At 32.5% G+C, this 9520-nt stretch overlaps 1 protein-coding gene across 2 annotated transcripts; it reads right to left on the bottom strand.

The window, feature by feature from the left end:
* Window positions 1-2936: 2936 nt before the first annotated feature.
* LOC115694814 (NADPH--cytochrome P450 reductase 2) lies at window positions 2937-8175 on the bottom strand. 2 transcript variants are annotated; one of them, XM_030621903.2, is made up of 18 exons: window positions 7535-8175; window positions 7353-7412; window positions 7153-7229; window positions 6985-7042; window positions 6778-6861; window positions 6645-6681; window positions 6178-6247; window positions 5890-6081; window positions 5700-5792; window positions 5380-5602; window positions 5209-5292; window positions 4960-5111; window positions 4560-4656; window positions 4227-4376; window positions 4057-4134; window positions 3841-3963; window positions 3624-3737; window positions 2937-3525 (listed from the first exon to the last, which is right to left on the bottom strand). In XM_030621903.2, the coding sequence occupies exons 1-18, from the start codon at window positions 7892-7894 to the stop codon at window positions 3445-3447; spliced, it is 2133 nt and encodes a 710-aa protein (XP_030477763.2). In that variant the 5' UTR covers window positions 7895-8175; the 3' UTR covers window positions 2937-3444. The 2 variants fall into 2 exon arrangements, with proteins under 2 accessions (XP_030477763.2, XP_060972870.1); XM_061116887.1 differs by having other exon boundaries at window positions 2937-3737; window positions 7535-8143.
* Between the last annotated feature and the right edge of the window lie 1345 nt (window positions 8176-9520).

Below are 9520 nucleotides of genomic sequence, written 5' to 3'. Positions count from 1 at the left end.
AAACCCTAAAACTTTAAAGTTAAAATTCTCTTAATATACACAATGATTTCATGCATATAATATATCAATTGAAAGAGAATTTAACGATCAATAAAACCCCTAAAGTTTTAAGATTTATAAACAAAAAATTGCACATAAAATAATAACGAAATTGATATGTAATTTTAGATAATTAACATATAAAAATTAATTATACTAATTATAGGTTCTAAATCATATACAATAGGCAATCTGATACCACATGTTAGATAAATTAACAATTAACCCAAGATCTATTTGTATATAACATAGGACACAATAATAAGATATAATAATTAGGTATGTGTACCTGATTGATCCATAGCAAGTATCTCTGTTTGATCCACAGCAGTTACTCCAATTTGATAGTGCAATACTATCAACTAAGTCTTCCTCCCTAGATCTCTAAATCAGAAGCAGTTTATTTATCTGATTATCAAAAGGTATACAATTGTGATGAGACAATATGTATTTATAGAGTTAGGGAGGGGACTTAGCTACAAAACCCTAGTTGGCCGGGCTCGCTCATCAAAGGCTTCAGTCAACTAGAAAAGCCCACACTTCTGCTTCACCTAGACTTTACACACAGATGCTAAGCCCATTAACAATTGATCACCGACAACATGGGCTAACACAGCAAAGAACTATCCAATCAACCCAAGTTTTAATAAAACCAATAAAATTTAATGTAAGCCCAAATAAAAGTCTAACATTCCCTACTATGCGTATTTAATTTTAGCAATATATGTTTTTTATATATATATATATAAAAAAAAAAACATAATAAAAAAAAAAGAATAGTAGTTATATATAGGTTTAAGTGGGGACCATATAATTTCTAATTATAGGGTTGATCAATTACAAATTATTGTGTTAAAAATTGTGTATAATTTAAGGGTGTGTTTAGTAAATTTTTTTCTTTTTAAAAATTTTTGAAACCACAAATATGAAAAGACAATCTTTTATTTTTATTTATTTAAATGAGAATATTAAAAATAAAGTGAAAGAAAATGTGGTGAAAGAATATAAAATGAGAGAAAGTGAGGTGGAAGAAAATAATGAGTGAAAAATAAAGTATAGAGTAATTTGTGGTATAAATATCATACTTTAAATTGTCACGTGTCAATTCTTAATTAGTTCAGGTCATTAAATTTTTAATTTTTATTTAATATATCAATAAGAAAATAACACGTGAATAATGACTTGACATTTAACAGTTAGTACCTACGAAAATTCTAAAAATATAATTTAATTTTTATTATCGTAAAAATTAAAGGAATTATTTCACAAAAACAAGAAAAAAAATTACAAAAATACAGTTTCACAGAATTTTAAATATTTTTACGATTTTTTTTATTTTATTTACAGAAAATACGGTCTTTTTATGTTGTACTCTTGTTAATTTTTTGTTATTTGTATGTTATTTTTTTGTTGTTGTTTTAATATTATTTAGATGTTATTTTCATGTTACTTTTATGTAGTTTTTTTGTTGTTTTCGTGTTGTTTTTATGGAAACCCGTAAAAATATAAAAAAAAATCTTTAAACGTAAAAATATAATTTTTTTTACAAAAAATAGTGTCTTATATAATTATCCCAAAATTAAACTTAGGTATTTATCTGCAACCGAGAATTAAATTTAAATTTTTACACCGCAAATTATTTAAATAAATTTTAAAAATAACTATTTTTATTTTCAAAAATTTTAAAATTTTAATTCTAAAAAGGAAGAGAGATGAAAATAGTATTAGTATTAGTAAATATGTTTTTTGAAAATATCTTTTATTTTTTTATTATTTAAAAATAAAAAATTATTTAAATAATGATTAGCCACAAAAAGGTGTCACAATTACCTTTTTTTAATCATATGATTGATTGTCAATAAAAAATTCACTAAATATTATAAACGTGGAAATCAAATAGTCTTAAAGTCTTCTTACTAATTTTCTTTAAGCAAATAGTGAAACAAGCTATAATTTTTCATAATTAATAACTAAATAAAACCCCACTAGTCTTAACCCTCTGGTTGATGTATTGATTATTTAATAATTAATTTTTTATCAAACTAGTTTTTGAATAACTTAACAAGTACTTATAGAGGGGCCAGTTGGCCTCATTGATAATTGATCTCATCAATCTCACTTTATTATAGAAATAATAATAAACTAAAATCAGGTCAAATTGAAAATTAGCCAGGTCTCTTTTGTGGTAGTTGTGTATATTATCCTCTAAATCACACAACTAATTTTTTATTGATTGTTAATATTTTGTTATTTTAGTAATAGAAGCAATGAAGCTACTCCGTCTAACCAATATTTTATTTTATTTTATTTTAAAAAATGAAAGAAATCTTGTAAAAAAACCAATAAAATTAATTTTCGTGGCTACCAAGTAGTGTATTTTTTTTTTTCAATATTACTAATTATTATATGGAGTATGCACCAAGGAGGAGACTGTCTATTGTTTCATGATTAATTAGTTAACAAAAATTACTCAATCAAACCTAAGTTTATAGTTCACAAAACTTTAATTTGGTGTCGATTATTGGATTAATAAGAAAATAAAAAAGCCAAATACATATAAAATTGATTGTTTGAATTGAATACGCAAAAATTAAGTTTACCAAAGTATGACATCAATTCCTTCATTGGTTAAATAAGTCTCCATTCAAGTGTTGAAATATTTGTTTTATAGTTAGTTATATTATTATTTTTATAAATTTTTACAAAATTACGAATAATTTATAAAAAAAAAAAAAAAAAAAAAAAAAAAAAAAAAAAAAAAAAAATCAGAATATGTTTTCACTTGACAGTAACACTTCTCAAAATAAAAATATTGGAAAACCTACATTACGAAAAATATATGTTCTAATAGTGTTTGTAATTGTATTAAGCAAATATAAAAAAGGAGAATAGAGAGATAACAAACTTGAATATAATACATCCATGTAACCAAATTACAAAAATAGGAAAAACAAGACCATTAATATTCTGCCATTAGAACCATATTTTGTGGTTCATAATACAGGGGAAAATTTAAGAGTCCATAATAATAATAATAATAAAAAAAGTAAAAAGAAAAAATAAAAGAAAAAAGACTATGCCTAGCCCATAATTATTGTGTTTCGTATAATATATAAATTACAAGAACAAAAAAATTTCACATAGAGTTAAAAGAATCACCAGAGGACCGAGAGGCGAGAGCGCTATACCAACCGCAACAGGAGCGATTTTCGCCCATTTTCGAAGAGACCACAAAATGGAAGGAGGCTTCATCATCATAATTATAACAAGCCCCTTTAAGTACTTTACTACTACACCAACTTGGCCTTTTTGGTTTGGCCAATTGTTTTATGCATTTAATATTTTTTTTATGTATTTCATTAAAACTCTTAATAGTTCTTCATTCCCTTTTTAAGGTTTATGGGGTTACCACACATCGCGGAGATACCTTCCATTCATTTGCAGATTTTTCACCAAGCTCTCAGCTTTCGAGCTGTCCATTGGTCCCTGTAATCAACGAATAGGACCCGAGACTTTGTTAGTACATCAGTTTGTGACACTAATTCTATTCTAGCTTTAGTACACAACAATTTGTATTGAAATACCTGCTCTTGAGCAATAGTGTGAAGCATTCGGTGAACGTCACGAGCCATGCCCTTAGCGTCACCACAAACATAAATGTAGGCTCCTTCGGATATCATTTTCCACATGTCTGCAGCCTGAATTCAAAGCGAACAAACATATGATTATATTTCAAATTAATTTAAATTGCCTACCACCAACAACATTTTTTGTCATTTTAAAGAAGGTTAGGTGGGGTACCTTTTGCGCCATTTTATGCTGCACGTATTCTTTAGTAGGTCCCTCTCGTGAGAATGCAAGTACTAGTTCAGAAAGAGCGCCGTTTTCAACAAAGTTGTTCAGCTCGTCTTCATAAATGAAGTCCTGGAAGATTAAGAATGAACAAAAATTCAGTGCTAATTATTAAACCTCGCCAACAGAAGAGAGTTCTTCGTGTATATAAGGGGAATCGCTTACCATTCTACGGTTTCTGCATCCAAAGAACAAAACTGAGGGTCCCAGATCTGCTCCAGATTCTTTAAGAGCCAATCTTTCCTGAGAAAGTAAATTTTTGTATTAGTTATATTCCCTGATTTTGTGAATAAGTGTTACTTAAGTTTATAAAAGATCTAGTGTGCAAATTGAACCTGTAGGAAACCTCTGAAAGGAGCCAATCCCGTGCCAGGACCAATCATGATAATTGGTACTTTAGGATCAGAAGGAAGCTTGAAGTTCGACTGTCTAATAAAAATAGGTGCCCAACTGCAATCATCACTTTTCTCAGCAGGCACAGCATTCTGAAAATAAAATCCAGATCAGTTCTTCAGTCCATTTGAAATTCAATGGGACATACAGAGTATATGATGATGGAAAACAATTAAACAATTTTGGTAGTATGTAAAGAGGCGAAAATGAGCAACTACTGCATACAAACATTGCATTAATAATAAGGCTTTACCAATGAAAATTACAGAACATACCTTCATCCAAGTAGAGCACACTCCTTTGTGAATACGCCCAGCTGGTGTTTTCTCGTAAACTAATGCACAAGTAACATGAACTCTAGATGGAGCCATTCTGTTCAAAATACTTTAGGGTAAGTACACTGCACTGAATTCAAAAAGAAAGGAAAGCGAATATTCACAGAAAGAGATCAATGGCCAAAATTTTCTTATCATAATAAGAACTGCCTCGCTTACAAATAGACTTAATTAACTCCGCTGTACTTGTAAATATTTTTCTCTTGATATAAAACTAGTTAATAGAAAAAAAAAATTGTAGCAGGGAAGGCTTGTAGCTTGTTTTTGTACACAGAAAGAAGTATTTACTTGAACAGGTTAATAACTTGAAGCAATGCAGAGAAGTGACAAAAATATATACCTTGGAGATGATGAGATTGAATAGTATCGGGGCAGCAAACGTGGGGCCACTGCTGCAAAGAATACACCAAGTGGGGGCTTAGCTGAAGGAAATTCAGCCATGACCTCAAGGAGACTTCTCTGACTAGCAACTACCCATTGTGCATATTCATCCTGCGGATTAATGCAATAAAAACTTACATATCGAACAGAAAGTGGTAATAAGTTCAGGACCGAGTAAAAGCCACAGTAGATGATGTTATTCACAAACCTTTCCAGCAGGGGATGCAAGATGTCTTAGTCTATCAGCTTCAGCTGGGTTAGATGCATGGGCCGCTAAAGCTAGCAAGGCAGACTGGAAAATAAATGCACAGGAACAATTAGCTATTGGAAGATTAATGTTCACTTAAATCAGACTAATAGATCAGTTGTAAAGACAAACCTTTTTGGGAGAAGTTAAAAGATCAGCATACTGTGTCAGTGCAGTTCTTAAGTTACAGGGAGGGAAAGGAGGTGGTAAAGAACTTCCAAGAGATGTTCCATCTTCTTTATCGGTGTGGATGGAGAAGTATGTTTCAGGAGACAAGCCCAATAAGTTAAGAGCCTCATCTACAACTTCTGGAAGATTCTCACAGTAGACGCCAACGTGGTCCCCTGTTTCATATCTGGAAAAGAAAGACACACAAGTCAATAAGGCTAAGAAACCATTGATTTTGGAGGAAACACCAAAGAATACAAAGTAGCCAGGAAAAAGCAACTTACGAAAGCCCTGTGCCAGAAATCTCGAACTCCAGGTGAGTGCAAGAACGATCAGATTCAGGGGTATGAAGCTCCTTTCTGACGGCCACATTAGCCCTTCATGGAGAAAACAAGTGACAGGTGAGATTTAAATTGCACTAATGCAAGACAAATTACAACCAGAATATCAAGAAAAGCATCATTAATAAAATACCTGCATGGATGTTGAGCGTCATAAACAGCGTGTCCATTTGCATTAGCCCAGCTCTTCTTCTCAAGTGATGCATCAACAGGGTCGTGAAATACGACACGGTATTCTAATACAGCAGCGGTGTAAGGGGTGGTAACAGCTGCATCATCCTCATCTCTAAGCAACTGGTCCAATTCTGGCCATACCAATTCTCTCCTATAAACATCATTCAATGCCAAAAGACTTGTCATTATTCAAGAACTAAAATGTAGTAGTTAATGTGTAATTCATTCAGAAGCAATTGAAAAATACCAGGCAGTGAAGTCATCCTCAATGCATTGGTCATCATCTCCAAGACCAACTTGGACAAGGCGCTTTGCACCTGCAAGTTGCATGTAATAATTTTGTTAACCATCTTAAGAAATTACAGAAAATTTGTTTCAAGAAGACATCACAGAAAGCTCTTCTAAGATTGAATGTATAATAATATATTTGGTATCAACTCAACAGTAATGCTAGAAACACTTTGATACACACAAAATGCATACAATGATGTGGCATGTTTTTAAACCAAACATAAATGGTAGTTAAAAATCATGCCACATTACAAAGGGTCTCTAGCATTACTACTGATCAACCCAAAGATAAAGTACCCTTTGGGTTTCATGCAATAAACAATTTGCATGTAGGATACATTATCATCATATATATTGGAAAGTTGATAATAACAACATTCATGTTTACCATAATTTTTTAACCAAGTAGGGAAATAATCTTACCCTGCTCTACAAGGATATCATCCACTACCTTGGCCACCTGATCAACAAGAATATAACAAACATAAATTAGACATCAAGCAATTGATACGCCACGAATACACTAGTAAAATGAAACATGCAAAATAGTTCAAACCTTATTGAAATGTTCATACTGCCTGTTACCCAGACCAAATACTCCGTACTTCAGATTCTGAAGCCATTCCCCTCTTTCATTACCCTGAACCCACCACAGTACATTCAATTTCAATGTCAATTCAGAAGGAAAAAAAAATAATCGTGATTCAATAATCTTTCAAAGGGAGAAAAAAGAAAAGGGGAACTTGAAATTCATTCAATATACCTCTGAGAACCATTTATAAAACCTTGCGGCATTATCGGTTGGCTCACCATCACCATATCTAAAAATCCACAACCAACCAAATCACAAACCGTACAAATCAAAGAAATACAAACACATATACATACAATTATGCAAAATTGACCATTGAAATTGAAAGTTGAAACTCACGTGGCCAAGAAGAAGAATGCAATATCCTCTTTCTTCAATTTCTCCTCATATTCTTCGTCATCAGCCGCATAATCATCCTGAAAATAGTCCATCCCATGTAGAATAAAAACAAAAAGTCAAAACTTCAAATTAAGTTAAAAAGAACAAAAGCGAATCAAACCCAAATCAAAAGTCAGTCTTTGGAAGAAAGTCAACAGTACCATATCCACAACTCTAAACACGGCCTTTTCATACCGAGCTTTTGCCTCCTCCGCCAAAGCCTATATATAATTCACAAAACATTCCAATCAAATGAATTTACAGAAAAACCAAAAAAAAAAAAAAAAAAACACGCCCTTAACAGTTACACCTACAAAGTTTAACATAATTAAGAGTATCAAACCTTAGCAAAACCTTCAGCAGTTCCAGTCTGCGTACCAAAAAAGATGGTAACCTTCCTCTTACCATCATCAACTTCAAGTTCAGGCTCCCTAACAACCAACGGCTTAGGAGGTTCCAAAACCTTGACTTTCTGACCACTGGATCTCCGCCACATAAGAACAACAAAACATCCAATAAGTACAGCAACAGAAGTAGTCAAGATCGTGACGAGTTCACGATTCTCCATTATCAACGTAGCAACCTCAGCAACAGTGGAATCCGACGACATATTCGACGGGTCAACCTTTACACCTTTGATAATCGCAGTCATCAGATCCAACGGCGACAGCTTCATCGAGTTAGTTGAAGACGAAGGCTCCATTACTCCCACACCCCCAAACTTTTACCTAAAATCCAAAACAATTCGATACTTACAAGAGAAAAGAATATTCCAGATTCCGTTCACCGGCAAAATAAAATCAACACAGCGATCAATCTGTAGAGGTTGAGAATTTGGTGATGGCGAATTTTGAGCTGAGAGAGACTTTCTCTCTCCTTGAGGAAGGTGGGTGAGGTAGTTGAAGAGAGAGAAAGCTAGAGAGAGAGAGCCAGAAACTGAAGAATGGACGAGAAATAAGAGAGGTGTTTATATATATACTCAATAAATTAATTAATTAATAAATAAAAATAATAATTGGGGGTGGTGAGAGGTAGAAGGGGAGAGAGAGAGAGAAAGATAGTGTGTGTTGGTGTATGGGTGAGCGCGCGTGAGGAGCGTGTGAGGTGATTTTGAGACCAAACCAACGCCTACCAAACCAGACTAGTCAAAGTAAACCTCACCTAACACCTTTTTATTTAACCATGGTTAACTTAACACACTATCTCTCTTTTCTTTCTAGTTTCTTACTATTTGGAGTAAAGGAAGGAGATACAAAGCTTCTTCTCTTTTCTTTTTTTTTTTTAATTTGATTTTCCGCAAATACCCTTTTATGTCGGCTTTAATGTTTTCTTTAAAAAAAAATATGTATTATTCACCTTTTATATTGGCAAAGGTGAGATTGTATGTAGAATAATTTTATTAGCAATTTGGAATGTGGAATTTTTATTTGTGTGAATGTGATATACTAATAGATTTGATAAGAATCTCATGAATTTGGGAGTTTTCTTTTTCAAATAGTTGCACTAAAAGTACTTTTGGGTAATTGACCATCTTCATTTTGAGGCGTCGATCTTTAGAGACACAAAATATATAGAATGGACGCTGAAAAATTACTTGGTTCTTAAGTGTCAGTTGACGATGTTTATATGCTCATTAGTGTTACTTCTAAACTTTGACAAAATATATAGAATGGACGCTGAAAAATTACTTGGTTCTTAAGTGTCAGTTGATGATATTTATATGCTCATTAGTGTTACTTCTAAACTAACACTAATGAACTGACAAAATAAACCAATTTAAAAGCTTATTTATACACAAAAACTCTAATACATAAACACATAAACTATACTCTAACCCTAAACATTGTCAGCCAATCCCTTCTTCTCTCTCTAACTGATCTCCCTCCGTCTTTCTCTGTCTCTATTTTGTTCCAGTTGTGCCCCACTCCTACTCCACCATGTTGGAGGAGCTTCGGCCAAGACCGCACCACCCCAAGCAACGTTGCCAGCAGATATGGTCTCCCTTTCTCTCACTATCTCTCTCTCTTTCTCTCGTTCTCGCTCCAAACGATGATGCAACAAATTCTCTCACACACACATCATTCTTTTCTATTTCTCTCTATTTTGTTATTAGTATTTCAATTTTTGCAAGTTTTTTGCGTGGGAAATGGATTTGTGATTTGAGATCGATCTATTTTTTTTGTTTCATTCTTGTTTTTTCTTTCATTTCGTTTCTTTGCATCTCAATGGCATCAGTCGATGATGTGGGGTATCGACGGTGATCTTCATTAAGTTTTGATTTGATTGATTATTTTATTATATTGTATGATTATTTGATAATATATTTTGT

Source organism: Cannabis sativa, chromosome 6 (assembly GCF_029168945.1).
Source record: "Cannabis sativa cultivar Pink pepper isolate KNU-18-1 chromosome 6, ASM2916894v1, whole genome shotgun sequence".
Taxonomy (NCBI): Eukaryota; Viridiplantae; Streptophyta; class Magnoliopsida; order Rosales; family Cannabaceae; genus Cannabis; species Cannabis sativa.
This window is presented reverse-complemented; position numbering and strand designations above follow the sequence as displayed.

Coding starts and splice junctions, on each gene's coding strand:
- LOC115694814 (XM_061116887.1), bottom strand. CDS start 7,894: ATGGAGCCTTCGTCTTCAACTAACTCGATGAAGCTGTCGCCGTTGGAT. Junction 5,793..5,889: donor GACGCTCAACATCCATGCAG/GTATTTTATTAA, acceptor TTCTCCATGAAG/GGCTAATGTGGCCGTCAGAA. Junction 3,738..3,840: donor AGCATAAAATGGCGCAAAAG/GTACCCCACCTA, acceptor CTTTGAATTCAG/GCTGCAGACATGTGGAAAAT.